General features: G+C 19.4%; 7 protein-coding genes across 7 annotated transcripts; 4 read left to right on the top strand and 3 right to left on the bottom strand.

Moving 5' to 3' along the window:
* Positions 1 to 977: 977 nt before the first annotated feature.
* SRAE_X000094500 (Zinc finger, LIM-type domain-containing protein) lies at positions 978 to 3,969 on the top strand (the record flags this gene model as incomplete). The annotated part of the gene is made up of 7 exons (XM_024645349.1): positions 978 to 1,091; positions 1,139 to 1,719; positions 1,774 to 1,970; positions 2,014 to 2,439; positions 2,492 to 2,590; positions 3,043 to 3,155; positions 3,208 to 3,969. The coding sequence occupies 7 exons, from the start codon at positions 978 to 980 to the stop codon at positions 3,967 to 3,969; spliced, it is 2,292 nt and encodes a 763-aa protein (XP_024510817.1).
* A 1,035-nt stretch (positions 3,970 to 5,004) lies between these two features.
* On the top strand, positions 5,005 to 7,919 carry SRAE_X000094400 (Lethal(2) giant larvae protein homolog 2; the record flags this gene model as incomplete). Its single annotated transcript, XM_024645348.1, has 2 exons — positions 5,005 to 5,186; positions 5,225 to 7,919. The coding sequence occupies 2 exons, from the start codon at positions 5,005 to 5,007 to the stop codon at positions 7,917 to 7,919; spliced, it is 2,877 nt and encodes a 958-aa protein (XP_024510816.1).
* A 432-nt stretch (positions 7,920 to 8,351) lies between these two features.
* Positions 8,352 to 9,748, bottom strand: SRAE_X000094300 (Sterile alpha motif domain and Ankyrin repeat and Sterile alpha motif/pointed domain and Ankyrin repeat-containing domain and Sterile alpha motif, type 1 domain-containing protein; the record flags this gene model as incomplete). The annotated part of the gene is made up of 2 exons (XM_024645347.1): positions 8,352 to 8,618; positions 8,678 to 9,748. 2 exons carry the CDS (start codon positions 9,746 to 9,748, stop codon positions 8,352 to 8,354), a joined length of 1,338 nt encoding a protein of 445 aa, XP_024510815.1.
* A 601-nt stretch (positions 9,749 to 10,349) lies between these two features.
* On the top strand, positions 10,350 to 12,013 carry SRAE_X000094200 (C2 domain and Copine domain-containing protein; the record flags this gene model as incomplete). Its single annotated transcript, XM_024645346.1, has 3 exons — positions 10,350 to 10,405; positions 10,447 to 10,623; positions 10,672 to 12,013. 3 exons carry the CDS (start codon positions 10,350 to 10,352, stop codon positions 12,011 to 12,013), a joined length of 1,575 nt encoding a protein of 524 aa, XP_024510814.1.
* A 155-nt stretch (positions 12,014 to 12,168) lies between these two features.
* Positions 12,169 to 13,509, bottom strand: SRAE_X000094100 (Hypothetical protein; the record flags this gene model as incomplete). The annotated part of the gene is made up of 3 exons (XM_024645345.1): positions 12,169 to 12,936; positions 12,982 to 13,387; positions 13,433 to 13,509. 3 exons carry the CDS (start codon positions 13,507 to 13,509, stop codon positions 12,169 to 12,171), a joined length of 1,251 nt encoding a protein of 416 aa, XP_024510813.1.
* Positions 13,510 to 16,605: 3,096 nt separating this feature from the next.
* Positions 16,606 to 18,219, top strand: SRAE_X000094000 (G protein-coupled receptor, rhodopsin-like family and GPCR, rhodopsin-like, 7TM domain-containing protein; the record flags this gene model as incomplete). Its single annotated transcript, XM_024645344.1, has 4 exons — positions 16,606 to 16,846; positions 17,282 to 17,652; positions 17,699 to 18,010; positions 18,061 to 18,219. The coding sequence occupies 4 exons, from the start codon at positions 16,606 to 16,608 to the stop codon at positions 18,217 to 18,219; spliced, it is 1,083 nt and encodes a 360-aa protein (XP_024510812.1).
* A 973-nt stretch (positions 18,220 to 19,192) lies between these two features.
* SRAE_X000093900 (Hypothetical protein) lies at positions 19,193 to 19,576 on the bottom strand (the record flags this gene model as incomplete). The annotated part of the gene is made up of 1 exon (XM_024645343.1): positions 19,193 to 19,576. The coding sequence occupies one exon, from the start codon at positions 19,574 to 19,576 to the stop codon at positions 19,193 to 19,195; it is 384 nt and encodes a 127-aa protein (XP_024510811.1).
* Positions 19,577 to 20,511: the final 935 nt, after the last annotated feature.

Here is a 20,511-nt window from a genome sequence, read left to right as displayed (position 1 = left end):
TTTTTATATATTTATATACTCGATAGATCAATGATATATATATATATATATATATAATTCATTATCACAACCTCTAATAAAATAAATATATAAATGCCAAAAATAATATTTTAAATATTATTAGTAAGAAAACTATAATTTTATATATTTATTTAAGAATTATTTTAATATTATTAAAACAAAAATACTTAACTAGTAGTATGATAAGATAAAAATCAAATATCACTATATATTTTAGTTAAAATAAATTTAAATGTTTTTATTAATATTATACTTTTAGCATAATTTTAATATTAAAATGAATCAAAATTTATAACTAAATAACAGAAAAAGTTTTTACATTGTCATTAACTATTACAATTATAATAATATAGATATATTTTTTTATATTTCACATTATTTTTATAAAATTAAATTTTATATATTATTTAATAAAAAAATAATTAATCTAATATATACAAATCAAATATAATTAAATCTACCAACCACATTTATTATTTCATTCTTAAGTTAAAGTTAAGAATTTTGTAATATATATAAGATATATAAATAAAAATGTGTATATCATCTTATGATTAAATGTAAGGGTAATAAGAACGGCTAGATTGTGATTTGTTTCAACTATTAAAATTATATATATATATATATATTATTGAACATTAATATTTTCACTGCTTTAATACTATTCTTCAAGTTACTAAAGTATGTATATACCTATAGATAAAATAAGAGTAGGCGTTTGAAAAAAGATATATTTTTAAAGATAACTATAAGTTCATTATGTTTATCCGTATGTACAATTCATTTACTCTTTTATTATTATTACTTACTTGATCATAAATGATTAAAAATATATTTATTTTTTTTATATTTCATTTTTTAAATTTTAAATAATTATTACTAATATTATTTAAAATAATTTTTTTTTAAATTAAAATTTTATTTATATTATTTATTAAAATTTTTAGAAAATAAGTATGTCTGATAATGAAGATCCTTATGCTTTATCTGATTCAGATGAAGAATCATTAAAAGGACCACCACCAAAAATTAATATTGGTGAAAGATTAAATATAGATATAAATCGTATTGTAAGTTGTAAAATAATTTTTAATTAAATAATATAAAATATTTTTAGAAAGAAAATTTAACAACAGATAATCAAGAAGTTATAAAAGATCAGGATAAGATTAAAGAATTAGAAGAAATAAAAAAGATTAAAGGTGATGAATTAAAAAAAGTAATAGAAAATTTTAAAGAAGGTAAAATTGTTAACAAAAATAATGATGATGAAAATAAAACAATTGATAGTGATAAACCAACAGGTCTTTCAAAGGATATTTTATCTCAATTTAAAAATAAATTTGAACATATAGAAGAAACATTAGCTGCTAATGTTGAAGAAAAATTGAAAGGTTTTGAAAAAGAATTAGAAGGTCTACAAAACCTTGGACTTAAAGATTTAAAAGGAAATTTTGAAGGTTCTGGTAATACTAATACAACTGGAACAAATTATGTTAAAGAAGAAATTAAAGGTAAATCATGTGATGAGTTAGCAAAAATTATGGGAGCATTTGCAAATCCTAAAATTGATGATGAAGGACCAAGAAATTGTGCTATATGTAATAAACTTGTTTATTCAGCTGAAAAATTACTTGCTAACAAAAATATTTATCATTATGCTTGTTTTAAATGTTCTAAATGTTCCAAAAAATTAACGTAAGATAATTATATTTATTAATTAATTAATTTTTTTTTATAACTTTATTTAAGTCCTGTTACTTTTTATTCTCATGAGGGAAATTTACTTTGTAAACAACATATGGATTTAATACTTCATCCTGATAGAGCTGCTGCACTTGAGGCTCTTAGTGTAGAAGATATTGAAGAAACAAGTCAAGGAGATGATGATGATGATGAATTTGTTATATCATCAAAACCTAAACAATTATCTGGTGACGTAGTTAGAGGTATTTTTGACATATTTATTAAATAAACAAATTTTTTATTTAGCTGGCACAAATATTGGTGAGGAATTATTGCAAATAAAAAGTTTGCGAGAAAAGAAAGAACATTTACAATCATCGATTAAAGAGTCTGAAAAAATTGACAAAAAGACAACTATTGAGGAAGATATTAAATCAGGACTTGTCAAAGGAAATGTTGATCTTTTTATCCATTCAACTGATGATGTAGATTCAAATGTTAATAAAACTGTCGTTGATTTAGATACAGCACAAATAGCTGAAGTAAAAAATCGATGGAAGACAGGAGATGTTGAAAAAGAAAAAGAAATTGATAGTGAAACAAAAGCTGAATTAGAAGAATTACGTAAAGGTAGTAGTAATATTAAAGAAAGATTTTGTGAAAAAACTGGAAATGAGGAAGATAATTTAAATATTGTTAAAAGTTACAATATAAGTGATTTAGATGTCACAAGTAAGTAAATTGTTTAAACTAATTTAATTAATTATTTTGTTAAAATTTTTAGATGTTGCAGCGGCAAGGAAAAGCTTTTTGGAGGGTGCTGCATATCAAAGTGGACCTATTGAAAAGACTGCTACTGAATTATCAGATTTAGAATTCAAAAGTATGTTTAAAATTATATTAAAGATATATTTTCCATTAACTTTATATTAAGTAATATTAACATTATCCATTATTCTATAGACATCTTTAAACATAATTACTAAACTGAATTATCTATGAAACAGAGGTTTATAATATATATTATATTTAAGTGATAACTCAAATAACTTATTCAATTTTCTTTATATTTAAAATACAATTGTCATCTCTTAAAATCAAAAGATATACCAAGTTGATTTGTATTATTAAGCCAGATGTGTCTTTAGCTATTTAATATATTATACTTTATTTCATAGAAAAATAGTAATATAAATTTACAAAATAAAATATATGAAAAAAGAGTTATAATTAAAAACACATTTTAACAATAGTAGATAAATGACCAGTTGTTAAAAAGATATTTTTACATATAATATTATAAATTTAACCAATAAATAATGTTTATTTTTTTAGAACTTGATTCATTCAAAGATAGATTTGAAAAGTGTGAAGATACTGACAATATTGAGAAAACTAAAGTTGATCTTGATATACAATTGGGAGATATTAAAGCTGCTTTTGAAAAGGTAAAATAAAAAACATTTTTATTATATATAATTTTTTTTTATTATATTTAAGGGTGAAGATACAATGACACCAGAAGAAAGAGCAGAGTTAAAGAAAAAAGAAATTGAGGCTGAATTTTTAAGATATAAATTGGCACGTAAACTTCAAGCACAAAAAGCTAAAGAAGAAGCTGCAAAAGAAGGAGAACATCAAGAAATAAATGATGAAAAAAAAATTGAGGTTAATGCAAATCTTGTTGGAAGAGCAAGAGATAAGTTTAAACAAATTGAGGCAGAAAATCCAGATCAGCATTTACCAATGCCAGGACAATTACCAATTAAAACACCAAGTAAATGGGATAAAAAAGATATACCGGTTGGTGAAATTGTTAATAAATCTTCAACACAAGATGACAATGATGATGAGGAAGAAGAATATGATGTTAAAAATATTATGAATAAATTTAAAAATATTGGTAAAGAAGAGAGTGTTGCTAGAACTCCAAAAATACTTGAAGATCTTGAAGGATTAGAAATAAAAAGAAAAAATATACGTGATAAATTTGAGGCAATAACTAGTGATACAGATATTTGTGAAGAAAAAAGAAAAGCATTAGAAGAAGAATTTACAAGATTAAAGGAAGAACGTGATAAAGCATTAAAAGAATTAGAAGAAGAATCATTGTTAAATGAAAAACACTCATCATATACAAAAGATGATGTAAATATTGTTATTGATCATGCTCATAAAATGACTGCTAAATGGGAAAAAATTCAACAAAAAGAAGCTAAGAAAGCACAAAAAGGTCAAATGCCTGGGAAAACAAATGCGTAAAATAACAAAAAAAAAATATATATATATATTTATATATATTTTTGTTTAATACGATTTTATTATTTTAACAATTTTGCTTTATTATTTTTTAAATAAAATTTGCTACTAATATATATTATATAACTGTAAGACTAAATATTAAATATAATGAATTCAAATTAATTTGTAATTGTTATTTGTTTTATTGTAAAAAAATTTTAAATTTAATACATTAAATAATATTATAAATCAACATTTATAACTAATTATATTAATAATACTTTTTTAAGTAAATAATTATATTTACTATTTATTTTATAACATATACTAATATGGATATATTTATTGATATATAATATATATATCTATATTATTTATAATATATAATAAAAAGAACAACTCCATAGTTAAAATGAGTCATATATATATATAAACGACATAAAAGTTGTTTCTAATATATCTTGCAAAATAATAATTCATACACTATTCCACTAAAAAGTGTACTCAATTTATTTCTATCTATACCTGATGATCATAATAGTTTAGTTGCATTCATATTGTAAAAAGTACATTTAAAATACTCTATAGACAATTGTTATTGATTTTTATGGAACACTTTTATATTTGTATTAACTCAATTTTTTATAGTTGTATTTCCATAATTGAAATTAATATTTTATCTTTATAAACTTTTAAAACTTTAATATAAATATATTTTAATATATTTTTTATCAACATAAAATTTATTCATTTCTCTTCTTTTTTTTTGTTTAAAAAAAATAAATAGCTTTAACATTAAAATTTTTCACTAATATATATGTATGTATACACGTATATATATATATATATATTTATTTTAAAATTATTTTCCTAATATCATCTAAATATGTTGTTTTGTATAATATAATTAAAAATTTTTTTTTATCATTATTATCTGTTAATTATAAATAAAAAAAAGATATTAAAATGCTAAAAATATTTTTGTTACCTAATTTAATTATTTAATTTTTCTTTAAATTATTTTTGAATTAATAAAAATTAGATTATATTTTAGAAATGGCAAATATTTTTACAAGAAAAAAAATATTTGGAAAAAATACACCTCCTGATTTTTTGGCTAAAAATTTTCAGATAACTGATAACGAATTTTTGGGTTTTAATGATAATATTTCTATATTTCATCCAGGAAAATATGGTAATGAGATTGTTTATGCTACATCATCAAATAATTTAGGATTGTAAGTTTAATATTTATTTTTTGTAATTTAATTTGTAGTATATGTTATGATGAATCACCACCAATCATTAAATTTGCATATACAATTTATAAAATATTTTATATTGATAATATTGATAAGAAAACAATTGTAGTGATAACAGGATCAGGAAAAAAAGATTTTAAAAATATATATATTCTTAATAGAGATATCCTTTTTTCAATCAAAAAGTCACTTGAAAATAAAAATTGTATGGAAAATATTATATTTAATGGAAATGATAGTTATGTTTTATACAAGAAAGAAGAAATATTTATGATTTCATGTTTGAAAATATATTATGATATTAATTCATTTTCTTTTTATTATGCAAATGGAAATGGACATTTAAATCGAATTATTGGTAAAGAATGTTTATTGAAATGTGATAATATTAAAAGAGAAAAAGAAATATCATTTTTCTTTGAAACAATAAATATTTCAAATTTTCATTATTTTTGTAAAAATATTGAATTACAAAATATGGCAAATTTTACTATTCAAAATTTTTTTGTCAATGTTATGAAAATTGATTCAAAAAAAGATGAGATATTTATAGTAATTGGTGATAATATACTTTTTAGTACAATTTTTGGATCAAAAAAATTAAATATTGAATATTGGGAATGTAAATGTTCTATTGTCAAAGTTGATTATGATAGATATAATGATGCAATAGTTGTTGTAACATCAGATACTTCAACATACCTAATTGATGGTAAAAATATTAATGAATTCAATCATATAACCAATAAAAGTAAATTATTAAATTTAGAAAAAAACTATTTAGAAATAAGTCACAAAAATATAAAAGATTTTTTTTTTATAAATACATTAACCAATATCAATAATGATAACAAATTATGTTGTCCTTATATAATTTTTGATGACACTAAAAATTTAAAAAAAATTCAAGAATACTCAAAATGTTTAACAATTTTTAATACCAAAAATATTGGAAAAAAATATATCATTGAATCAGAAATATATGATTATCATGTTACAAGTAAGAAAGAATTTGATAATGATAATTTAAATTACAACAATAATGACGATATATTATTTATTCTTTGTCGCAATGAATTTATTCTTATTGACTTGAATGATGATCCTTATTATAGAGAAATACATCCAGGTTTACTTTTAACATTAGATCATCACACAGTTACAAAAACTGTATTTATTGATAATGTTTCAAATGAAATATTTTCAAGATTAATTTGTTTACAAAAAAACACTTTTACAGGTATAAAATATACAAGAATGTTCGAATTTCCAACATCAAAAATAGAAAAAGAAAGTTTAACAAAACATAATAATTTATTATTAATTGGATATGGAAATGGTGAAGTATATTTTTTTAAATTAATGAAAAATAATTTTAAATATATTTTCAAATTGGATACAAAAAATATTTTTGAAGATGGTATTAATAAAAAACTTGATATTGATGATGAATTAGAAAATTTATTTTTACCAAATTTAAATTATGGAGGTGTATTTGATGATTATTTGGATTCAGAAAATCTAGCTATAACTTCACTTTATTTTGTCAAAGAAACAGGTGAAATATTTATTGGTAATCATGGTGGATATGTTTTAAAATTTAATCTTCCATCAGGAGAAGAACGTTCAATTGATTCATGTAATTTATCACAAATAATTGTTTCAAAATCAAATTTACAATTACCAAAAGGAGCTATAAGTAATGTTAATGATGAATTAATAATTAATAAAGAATATTTACAACCATCTGATAATTATCAGTTAAATGGTAATTGTACTATAAAAGGTGATGGTTCTAAAATAACAAAATTAGTATATGAAAAAGATGAAAAAATTTTGGTAATTGGTACAGAATTTAGTTTACATATTTATAGTTATAAAAAAAATAAAATAATATTTGAAACAGTAACTTTTACACAAAGTGAATTATCTTATCTTTCAAATGCACCTTTAAGCCGTTTTAAAAGTTTAAAAAAATCATTAAGACAAACATTTCGTAGAAAACAAAAAATTGATTTTGATGGTAATAAAATTTTTGAAAATGACAATTTTCATTCTGTAGAAAGACAAATAGAATCAAGAGCAATATCTAAAACTATGGATTGTTTATTAAGTAAAGATCCATGTGTTGTTGATATTGTTATTGCTAAAGAATCATTTCATCGTGATTATATATTAAATATATATGTTGGATTATATAAAGGAGAGATTCATTGTTTTACTTTAACAGATATTATAAATGGTTGTTATAGGAATGTCTTTCCAAAAGATACAATATTTTATAAACATTCAGCACCAATAGTTAAGATGAAACTTTTTACACTACCAGGTGATATATGTCCAAATAAATTAATAATAGCTAATGAAGAACGCATTTTTACAAGACCATTATTATGTTCAAAAGTTCGCAAAGACAATTATAAATGGAAAATAACAACATTCACTGGATGTAGAGTGAAAGATTTTAATATTTATAATATTTGTACAAATGATATTTTAATATCTGCCTCGTTAAGTGATGGAACAATATGTAGTATTGTATTAAGTGATAAAAAAAAATATGCTTTAAGAAGATTTGTTGATGAAAGAAATAAAAATGCTATTTCAACAGCAATGTTATTATCTACTGGAGAACTTATCCATTACAACAAAAGAGGATGTTTAATTTTAAAAAAACAATTTTTAAATTATAATGAAATACTCTTTTGATTATTTTTTAAACCGGTTTATTTATTAATATTTTTTTAGTTAATGTTTACATTTTGTTTTAACATTATTATAATTTATAAATTTATATTTTTTTTGGTTACATGATTGTATGTCAAATTACTTACAATAACATTTTTTTATTTTTTATAAATATAAATGATGTTAAAATTATATAAATTAATTTATATCCAAATGGTAATTATAAGAGTATAAATATAATTAATAGTTTAAACATTTTTCATATTTATTATTAAATTATAATAAATAAAAAAATGTTAACCGATATTTATTTATATGAAAAATAGTCCCATTTATTAAATTTTATCTATTATTTTCAAAAAAAGTAAACATATAAAATATAATAAAGAAAAAAAAAATATGTAATTTTAATTTAATTTTTGATATATAAATTATAGTTAAAATTATTTTTATCTAAATTTGACTGTTATCGACATAATATCCTTTAAGACAATCAAGAATTCTTTCTTGAAGTTTTGTTTTTTGATTAATATCAGTTAAACCAAGAAAATTTAATGAAACATCATAATTGAGTGTTTTAAGTTTTTCTATGAACTTTTCATTTGAAGCTGATAGTCGAGTTATTATCATCTGTTGATCTTGAATAATTTTTTTTTGTTCTTTTATTTCTTCCTCATTCATTTGTAGTTTCCTTTGACATTCATGTAACTTACTTGTCATCTAAATATATTATTATTAAAATTGTTTACTTTAAATAATATTTAAAAGAGGTATGTTACCTGAGCATTTAATGAAACCAATTCTTCATTTGTTAGAATTTGATTACCAACATTATCTGTTGTATCTTGGATAATATCAAAAATTCCTGTTTGTTGATATTTTTGAATAATATTTAATAATTTTTTTTTTGGTCCAAAAGCTTTTATACCCATTTCATCAATTTCATCATCAGTTAATTTAAAAAAATTTGTCATATCAATTTTGTTTCTCTCAAAATTGGGTAAATATTTTTCTAATTTTATAGCTTTTAACATTTCAGAAATAGTTATTGTTAACTTTTGTGATTGTTTTGTTGTTTCATTCTCTATATTTTTTTGATTAACAATAATATTTGTAACTCCTTTTTTCTTATCATTTACAGTTATACCATGTTGTTTTAATATTGATAATAATGATGGTGAGTCACCTATTAATGTTATACCATTTTCTCCTTTCTTATTAACAATCAATGGGTTACCTTTATTTTTCATTAATATTGATAAGATTTTTTCATGTCCAATTGAACATGCTTCTAATGTTGGTGTCATTCCATATAAATCAACCATATTTGGATTTCCTCCCCATGATAGTAAATATTCAATTGTACTTGATTGTGAACTAGATACAGCATAATGTAATGCTGATTGTCCATTACAATCTTGCTTATTTACTTCAGCGTTTTCTTTTATTAATAATTTTACTGTTTGATCATGTCCACATGTAGCTGCTAGCATCAAAGCTGTTTGTCCTTTTTGATTTTGATTATTTAAACCGGCACCTTTTTTTATTAATAATTCACATATTGATGTATGTCCTAAATATGCTGCATACATTAATGGAGTCCATTTTGTACCATTAGTAGCATTTGGATTTGCTTTATTTTTTAATAACATTTCAGTAGCTTCTTTTTCTGTTGAAGATGCTGTATGAATTTCAATATTATAATCTGAGTCAGATAAACGTTTTGGTAATGGAATACTTAATATTGTATTAATAACAGGATTTGAAATAACATCATTGCTATTCTCTGGTAATTCATGCTCAATGGGTTTTTGCGATGAAAATCTTACTATTCTAGGAATTGTAGGCATTTTAAATAAATAAAAAAGTAATTGTTATGTTGTTTAAATATTTTATTATATATATTAATTAAATCGATTTTTAAAAGAACTAAAGATCGACCCGATCAGATGCATACCATATATAAGATGTTAATTATATTTTTAACAACAGTTAAAATTAAATTAAATTTTAGAAATAGGAAGCGATAATATAATAAAATAGAACTTTTTAATATTCATTTATTATTATCTATTATACACATTATATAAAGATATTTAATAAAAAATTAAATTTTTATTTTTTTATCATTTTAATAACATGTTAAAATTTTTAAAATTTATTAATGATAATACTAAAATTAATTTAACAATATATTTATGATATGAGTTATAATTTTTTTTATTGATATCATAACAATTATCATTATAATAAAGTGAAAAATTTTTATAATAATTTTTTTTTATAAAAATATTCATTTTCTTATTTAATAAACTTTATTTTCATGTGGTATTATGTATACGCTCAATAAAAAAATGGTTACATAAAGCAAGTATATTTTTTATTAAATATAAATTCTTCAGATTAATTTCATTTTTTTTATATTAATTAAATATACAATATTTTATAATAATGGAAGAGAACTATCTTAATACATCTGAAATGTTAGATATTCAAATTAGTTGCATGTAAGAAATAAAAAAAAATATTTGATATTTAAATTATTTAGAAATCTTCCAATGGAATCATACTCAGGATGTAAAATAGTAGGATTTATTGGAACATCTAACGATTTTAGAAAATTTTATGATACAGACGTATTTTTTAATAATATTAATCCTGTATTTAATCATAAAAGTTCAATTATATATCATTTTGAAGGAAGACAAAAGTTGCAATTTTTTATGTAAGTTATAATATAAAGTAATTTAGTATATTTTAATCATTTTTTAAGATACTCAGCTAATCCTGTCACAAAAGAAGAAAATTTTTTAATTGGAAAAGCAATATTTAATTTACATGATTTACTTTTATTAGGTGGTGTCGGAACAGCAAAAATTGATAGAGATCCAACAAAAATTGATCAGAAACAAGCTACAAGTCAAATTTGTGTACGTATTCATAAATCAAAAAAAGAATTGGCAACATTAATAAAATTTAAGGCATCTGGTTTATCATCACAAAATTCTTATCCATTAAATCCATATTTTACAGTGCAAATATTTGATAAAGAAGAACCAACAAATATTATTTTACTTCATAAAAGTGAAATTATACGTGGTTCACAAAGTCCAAATTGGAAATCTTTTATAACATTAACAAAATATCTTAATCTTTATAAAGAATCTATGATAAAAATTAATGTTTTTAATTATAATCCTAATACAATGGATAGTCTTATTGGATCATTTAATACCACATTTTTTCAACTTGTTCAAGGGCAAGCTTTAAAATTTTCGTTAAACAGTATAACAGGTGCCAAGTTAAATGATATGACTATAGATGTTATTGAATTCAAACCATATGAAATGACATCATTTAGTGATTTAATACTAAAAGATAAATTAAGAATTCATTGTACAATTGGTATTGATTTTACAGCATTTAATGGACCAATAGAAGATCCATATAGTTGTCATCATTTCCAAGATGGTGAAAGAAATGATTATCAAAAAATATTACAAAATATTTTTGAAGATTTGTCAAATTGTGATCTGAGTAGAAAAGTTTGTGTTTTTGGTTTTGGTGGTAGAAATAAAAAAAGTCAATTAACATCACATTTAATGCCTCTTGAATGTGAGAAAAATAAAAAACCATATTTTGTAACAATTGATTCATTATTAAACACTTATGAAAAATTTTTAAATGAAAATGTTTTATCAACACCATGTGATTTTTCTGATATTATTCATCAAGTTAAAGGAATGGCTAAAGCGTCGAAAAAAAATTGTAAAAATGAAAATATTTATTTTCTACTTATTATTTTAACTCGTGGTTGTGTAAAGAACAATAAAAAAATAATAGATGCTATTGTTGGATGTTCAATATTACCTTTATCAATAGTTGTTATACCTGTTGGGAATATTAAATATTCTCTTTCAAATATTTATGAAGCAGAATTTAATAATATTTTCTTGCCACAAATAAAAGATTCTGATAATAATCCTTTATTAAGAGAAGTTATAACAATCGTTAATTCTTCAATAATAAATAATTGTCAATTATCACAATATATATTGCAACATATTCCAAGGCATGTAGAAAGTTGGTCAAATAATTTTTCCTCAAATCAGTAATAACTTTTAATTACTATTTTTGAATAATTTTTTTTTATTCAAAATACAATTGTGTGTAAGAAAAAAAATTTTTCTTAATAAAATATTATTTTATGAATTTATTTAAAAATTTTTTTATTAATAACAATAAAACAAAGTAACAATTTATAAATATATTACATTTGTGAATTAATTGATAACCATGAAAAACACATTTCTTCTAAATTAAAAACAATATTTGCATTTGTTTCACATATAACTTCTTCGAGAATAATTGAAGAAATATTTTTTGGTGGAAATGGGACACTATGATAAGTTGATGAATTTAAGCGAATTCCATATCCATAAGGAATATAAAGATTGATTATTTTTGAAAAATCTGGTTTACCAGAGTCTAATGGTGGTGCTACACTCATAATAAAACCACTTTCTGGTGTACAACTACGTACAAAAAATGTTCCATCTGGTCTTGTCATTAATAATTTATAAGAATATTCTTTTTTTTCATCATTATAAATAACTCCTGGTTTACCTTCACCTCCTTTGAAAGAACCAGAAAGTCCATTAAATTTAATTTCTAAATTTTTAGTTTCATTTAAAGTAATCCAGGACATTTTAAACATTTGTGATAATTTTTTGCTTTTATTTTCTAAAATAGAATTTTCCCACTTTACACTTACGGGAATTTCTTCAAAAAATTCATCAATTTTAACAATACTTGCACCATAAATATTATTAAATTTTTCATTCACTGTAACAAGATTTTTATTAACCCCTTCACATTTAAATTTATTGGAGTCGTCTTCTTTAACATTTGTCTTTCCACTATCAATTTGTTTATTAGATGATTGTTCAATAGATGTGATAAGATTTTTATCAATAGTTCCTTTTTCAATATTTATTTCTAACATAGTATTTAATTGCAAAAATGAAAATCCATTAGTCTATTTAATAATTTAAAAAAATGTATTTAAATAATTTTTTCTTACCTGTCTATGAATTACATTAACATTACCATTTTTTTGATAAAGAATAGGTGGTGTATGTACAATTCCTTTTTTGATTAAAATTTCATTATTGTCATTTTCAAAAACACATCCAATAAAATTTATATCATTATTATTAGGCAAGTGAAAGACAATAAAAAATTTTTCATTTGATGAATATATAATATCACCATCCAATGGTTTAATAAAACAAGGATTTACTTTGAATGTATTATTATTACTTTTCTTTACCATATCAACAAATCCTAATGTTTGAAATTTAACTGTTCCATTATTTTCAATCCATTCTGTTGATACATGAGATGTCATTAATGAACCACTATCACCGCCTTCAACATCTATTTCTTTAAATTTTGGCCATTTTGCTTTAGTAATTATAGAAGAATATCTAATATTTATAAATTTGATAAAAAAAATAGCAGTAATAACTTACTCTTCTTTTGTTTTTAAAATTTTTCCAAAAAAGTTGACAGTTGATGTTATTTTCAAATTTTTTACATTAGAAATCATACTTGAAAAACAAATTTATTCTAAACTAAAAAATTAAAAAGAAGTTTGATAACCAAAATAAAGATAATTTTATTTTGAAGGCAATAAAAAGGTCAATCAATATATTATATGAAACATCAAAAGGTTATATGTGTAAAAACGATTTCCCATAAAAGACCTTGATGTTATGTAAAATAGTTATTGAAAGTTATATTATGTTTTTAAAACATTTATTTTTAATAATAAAGTTTAACATTTTAAAGAAATTAAATAAAAGACACTTAAAAATTGATACAGAAGCTTCACCATTAAATTAATTAAAAATTAACGATTATACATTCATTAAAGATGCAAAAACTTAATTATGCATTAATTTTGTAAACAAGATTATTTTAAATAAATTTTCTAATTACCTCTGATAAGCCAATTTGATCGTAAAAAGTTTATCATTAAAGTTTTACTAAAGACAAAAATATATTATAACCATATTTTCTTAACCCAAATCACATTAAATAGATAATTGTCCATTCATATTTTTATTCAATAATCTACATTTAAATATTTTCATAGGAATTTTGTCTATTTTTAAATAATTAATTAGAAATTATTAAAAACCATTTAAAAAAAATTTTTTTACATTATTTTTTTAATTAAAATGTTATTATTTTAAGGTAAAAACAAAAAACTGTTATAAAAAAATTTAATTAATATTTTTAAAATTATAACAAATCTAATATTAAAGTATTAAATATTAGGTAAATGTTAGATTTAACAAATATTTTTTAAATTATAAACAATTTTTATTAGAAAAAATTTGTTAGGAAAAATATTTAATCTTTTCTTTTAATCTCAAAAATACAATAAAAAAATAGAAAATTATAAATTAAAATTTTTTTTAAAATATTTATGTATATAAAAGTGATTTGTTGACGTCATTCTCATTAATTGAAGAACAAAAAGATATATATTTTTGTTATAAATTTTTAAAGAATTTATTGTTTTAAACATATATTTTATGTTAAATTAACAGATAAACAATATTTTTAAATATTTTGATATTAATAAATAGCTTTAAATAGTATATGTATATATATATTTTTTTCTTTGATAATCAAAATTTTACAGAAACACAAAAGATTAAAAATTTGTTAAAACATACTAAAATTAATCTATTATTTTCATACTATGATTATTAAAATAAAATGTTTTTACTTTTAATATTAAGTTAAGAATAGAAATACTTTTTCTAGTATAACTTATTAAGATAAATTATTTCTTTAAAAAAGATTAACATTATATTGCTCCTAATAATGAACGTCTTCCAATAACAAAATAATACATCTTATTAGTTATTCAAAAAATATATTAATATTTTTTGCAAAGTTAATAATCATAGTATTTTATCAATTTACCAAAAAGATAAATAAGAATAAAATATACAAATATCCATTTAAAATTTTATAAAAAAATTAAATATTTAATAAAACTATTTATATCTCATTTTTATTTTAATTAAATGTTTAAAGTTAATTGTTACATATATTTTGTTGCATAAAAATAAAAGATAACACATATATATTGTCAATTATACAATAATATTTACTTTTTTATATATCTATAATCATTATAATATATTTAATAAATATTATAAAATTTACTATTAAATTTCTAAATATCTTTATTAAATATATCTAAAGTTTGCCTTTAAAAATTATTTAACGAATTATCATTATGTTTTTACCAATTTATTTGTTGTTTTGATAAAAAAAAAAAGTAGAATTTTAATAGTAATGTTTTTAACTATAAAATTTTTTAAATACTAAAAAACAATAAAATTTTCTTTAGCATGGCAGATTTTGATTATTATTAATATAAAATTACCTAAACATTTTATTAAATTATTGTTTAATTTACTCAAATATTGTGCATTTTTAAAATTTCAAAATAATATTCAAAATTGACTTATTATTACTTTTAATTTTAAATTTTATATAATATAAAAATATTTCTGAAACCTTTTTAGAATTTTTTTTTATCATGATAAGGTAAAATGTTTTATATTTTTTATTTTAATATTAAATAAAAAATTTTTCTTAACAATAATAGTAATTTTTTAATCTTTATGATCTCTTATTATAAATGAAAAATTTTAATATGGTATCATTTATAATTTATATTTATTATTAAAAAAAAAGTGTTGTGACAATTTTTTTACCTTAATCATTTATATTAATTTTATTTATATATTCCATATTTTATATAAAAAAAATATATATATTAATTTTTAAAGATTACTAATAAAATTTAAACGCTTAAATTGATAATCTATATTATTATTTTCAAAAATTTTTACCACGCATAGATGTATAAATTCAATAATATGAGAAAAAAATTTAATATTGCTAAATGAAAAAATTAGGACATAATATTTATTATAAAAAGTTATAAATATCATAAAACTAAATTGTTTTTTTTTATCAAAGAAATAGAAAACATTTTTTTTTATAGAAGAAATTAATGTTAAAATATGCCTTCTTACAATATTTTCAAATTTTTTTAATATATGTACTTTTTTTTTATCAATTATCTCTTTCACCAAAAAAATAAAATAAATATGTCCAGTAATGTTAAAAGTAGAAAAAAAATATAGTGATAAAAAAGTTTTTTTAAGAAAAGAAATAAAAAATATAGAAAGAAAATTTTTACAAAGATAAACCTTATTTTTTCGTGTTTTTTTTAAATATACTTATATAATAGCTGATATAATATATTTTCACTCAAAATATTTTTGTTTTATTTTTATATTCTTATTTGCTTATGATTTTATTACAAAATAAGAAAAAAATCTTTTAATCTTTTTTTGAAAGCAATTCTTTTTTTAATGAATATTTAAGTTAACTTTTTCTGAATAAAAAATAAAAAACAAATTGTTATTATTTTTAAAAAGTACTATTTTAATAATTTTATTTTTTTATATAATATTAAGAGAAATATTTTTCAGGTAATTTTATATGATTATTATTAATTATATGTAAAATTTTGTTTTTTATAAAAACTATATTTTATGAATGATAAAATTTAAATCAAATATATTTTGATATTTAAAATTTATCAAGTATGAACTTATGTCACAGTATTACTGATGGATGGAATTATTGTGGATGTATATTAACTTTATACTTATTACCATTAGTTTGTATTCTTGGTTTACTATTAAATATAGCATGTTTAACAGTATTTATTCATCATCGAAAACATCCAATTGTTCCTGCATTAATTTCATTATCAATTTGTGATAGTCTACAATTATTTTTTTCATTATTTGTTTTGTATATTCCAGCATTACATCAATTTTCAGGTAAGTTATTATACTGTGACCATAAATAGTATGTAATTTATTAAAAACATATTTAAAAAAGTTTTTTAATTTTTTGAGTTTACAATAATAAACAAATTTTTTTTTAAAGTTTTTAAGATATTTTAAATAATAACTTTTCTTTCATTATTATATTACTTTTATAAAGTATGGCAAAAAAATTTTTTAATAATTAACTTATATTTTTATTAATGTAAAAAAAAAATATAATATGAGATTTAATTAGTTTATATAAATTGCACATTTAATTTTTAGTTTATTTTTTGTCTGTCTAAAATTATATTAATTGAATATTTTAAATTAAATATTATAGTCAGTATGTGTTTTTAATAAATATTAATTAGTTACATATCAAATTCAAAAAATATTCTAAAACATATGGATATATTAATAATATTTATATACATTTATTTTTAGGAAGTGAATTTTCAAGTCGTCTTGGACAAATATCATTCATATCTACAGGCCTTTTTGGGCCTGTTTTATTAACTGCAAATTGTTCTTCTATTTGGACAATGTGTTACATATGTATTAAGAGGTATCGAGCAATATCTAATCCATTATCAACATTAACAGATAGAAATTCAAATTGGAAAATTTTGATATGTATTACTATACTTGCATTTTTATTTAACTTTAGAAAATGGTTAGAATATGAATGGAAATGGATTGATTTACAAAATACTGAAGATGTTCTTTATAAACAAGAAACATATGACTCAGATAGAAAATGGTTTTTAGCATATGAATATAAAAAATTTATATATGATGTTAATTATAGGATAATTGTATGTACATATTACTTTTTTTTTTAAAAAATAATTTATTTTTTAGTGGGAAATAATTGTATATCCAGTGTGTGTTTACCTTATTCCTTGCCTTCTTATATCAGTATTACATGGAAAAATTTTAAAAAATATGTCTGAACATCAAATTGAATCAATTGGTCATAAACGTCGTTTGGCACAAGAAAAAAGATCAGCAATGCTTCTTATATCTATTGTTATATTATTTTTTTGTTGTCATACGGGTGGCTTAATTGTTCGCTTTTTTGATTTTTCAAAATATCAATCTGTTTCATGGTTTATATTTATGAAAGATACCGCTAACTTTTTATTTAATGTAAATTCATGTACAAATCCAATGGTAATATAAAATTATTTATAAATATTAATTTTTTTAATAATATATTTTAGGTATACTTTATATTTACAAGACATTTTAGAGATCTTCATTCATCATGGTCATCAACAAAATTAAAAAGTAAAAAAACTTTATCTGTATCAAAGGAATTAAAAAATACATTATTAAAAAATTCTCCTTTATTATCTCAACCAAGTGAAGATAAAGTTTAAAAAATAATTTGAATGATAATAATAGTTATGATTCAATAACAAGAAAGTCTCAAAAAAATGTAAATTTATAATATTGATAAAAAAAATATAAAAGTTTTCTATTTTCAAAAAATATTTTTTTAGAAAAATGAAAAAAACTAGTCAGAATTTCCATGTTTCAGTAAAAATAAAATAAATTTATTTTAAATGAAGTAAACAAATTTTGTTGTTATAAAAAAAGTAACATAAAAATAATATTACTATTGATTTAAAAGAAATATGGATAATTTTTTACATTTAATATTTTATTAATACTTAACAGTTTCATTATTAATTGTCAATATAATAAAATTATTTATCTTTTTTATGAGAAACTTTTTTAAAATTAATTTATATGAAATATAAAAATTTATAAAAATTTAAATTTAAAAAGCTATTTTTTCATTATTGTATTTTAACATAACTATTGTTTGATTGTAAATATAGTACAAAAAAAAAAGTTCTTTTTATTTATTTTAGCGTTTTTTAATTAACATTTATTTTATAGATTAAAAATGTTTATAACATGTCAAATTTTTTATCTTTTATAGTATTATTTAATTTTTTTGATTTTAAAAATATATAATAGCTTGATTTTTATCTTTCAAATAATAGCTTTATATTATCATAATTATTTTAAATAATATTAATAATTTATAAAAACTAAATTGCCTTATGTGTTTAATTATTAAAATAAATTTAAATTTTATAATAAAATTTATTTTATAATAATAAATTTAACTTTTGAATTCATATTTTATTCTAAAATAATTTTAACAAAAGTTATATAAATTTAACCAAATGTTAGAAAGAAAAATGTTTAATTTAAAATTATTTATGTATTCACCTGAATTTATAAAATAAAAAAGTTTAAAAAATTAATTTATATTCTACAATAAGTATTGAAATATATTTAAATTAATAGATTAAAAAATTAAAAATTATTTTTGTTGACTTAAAAGTCAAAACTTTTGTAAAAACGGTTTCCATATGGGTTGTTAATTAAATTGTAATTAGAAAATGTTGGAATTCTACTATATTGATTTAGATTTACATATCTAACATCATTTACCATTTCAGGATATGAAAACATTTGAGAAGTATATCTATTTTGTGCATAATCTTGATCCATTTCTACACGATAAGGAATTCCATTACCATATACATTATTTCTTGCTTCATAAAATGGTAAATTTGTTACACGTTCTTCGTATGTTGGATTTCCATAACCCATGTATGGACGATTTCCTGTTAATGATTTCAATTCATTTATTCCACCTATACAAAAAATTGAATTAATAAATAAAATAAAAATAACAAAAATAGAAATAACAGCCATATTTAGTAATTGATAAAAATAATTTTTTTTAAAAATTAAATCTATTTATATAACAACATATGTAAACAATCAATTCTATTAAATTATACTGATTCGCTTCATTTATTATTATTATTCTATTATATTCATCTTAATTCAAATTTTACACCAAATTTTACTTCAATTACAAATTTTTTTCGAGTACTTATAACATGCTTTTAAATTTTGAACAATTAACAAAGCTGGTTATTAGTGAAATATACTAATAATATATAAATTTATATTATTAATTTTATCTTGATAATATAATAATATTAATATTTATCTTTTAACAATTTAATTACATATACCATTTTATTGAAAAATAAAATAAAAAATAATTTGTTAAGGATCATAAATTTTTACCTTCAAAAATTTCTTTTTTAAACAGGAAGTTTAGTTAAAATTATGTAATGCTTTAAGTATGTACAATAAAAAAATTTTTAACAATCACTTTTAACTAGTCAAAATATTATTTAAATTTCATATTTAAATAAAAAAATTTTTTTAATTAATCTTTTTAAAAACAATTTTTTTTGTCAATTGTAATAGAAGTTAATGATAAACTATGATTAAGTAATAATAAAGTTTGTAATTTTTATAAAAAAATTTATACAATTAAAATTACTATTTAAAGAAAAAAAAAACATGAAATTTAAACATTTACTATCTATTATTTAAAATTATTCATTTTTATAAAAATATTTATTATCATTGCTTTAGTTTAAATAATAAGTCCAGTTTTATAATAAGATCTTTTAACATAATAATAATGACTACTCTAAATCTTCTCATCACATTTTCTTTAATATCAATATTTTATTTACTTATTGTAAAAGTACCTTAACAAAGGACTACTGATGAGAATATCAGCTTACTTTTATAATATTTGTATCACTTTATTAAAATTCTTGCAT

This window comes from Strongyloides ratti, assembly GCF_001040885.1.
Source record: "Strongyloides ratti genome assembly S_ratti_ED321, chromosome : X".
NCBI lineage: Eukaryota > Metazoa > Nematoda > Chromadorea > Rhabditida > Strongyloididae > Strongyloides > Strongyloides ratti.
The sequence above is the reverse complement of the archived record's forward strand: the minus strand, read 5'-3'. Positions and strand labels throughout refer to the sequence as shown.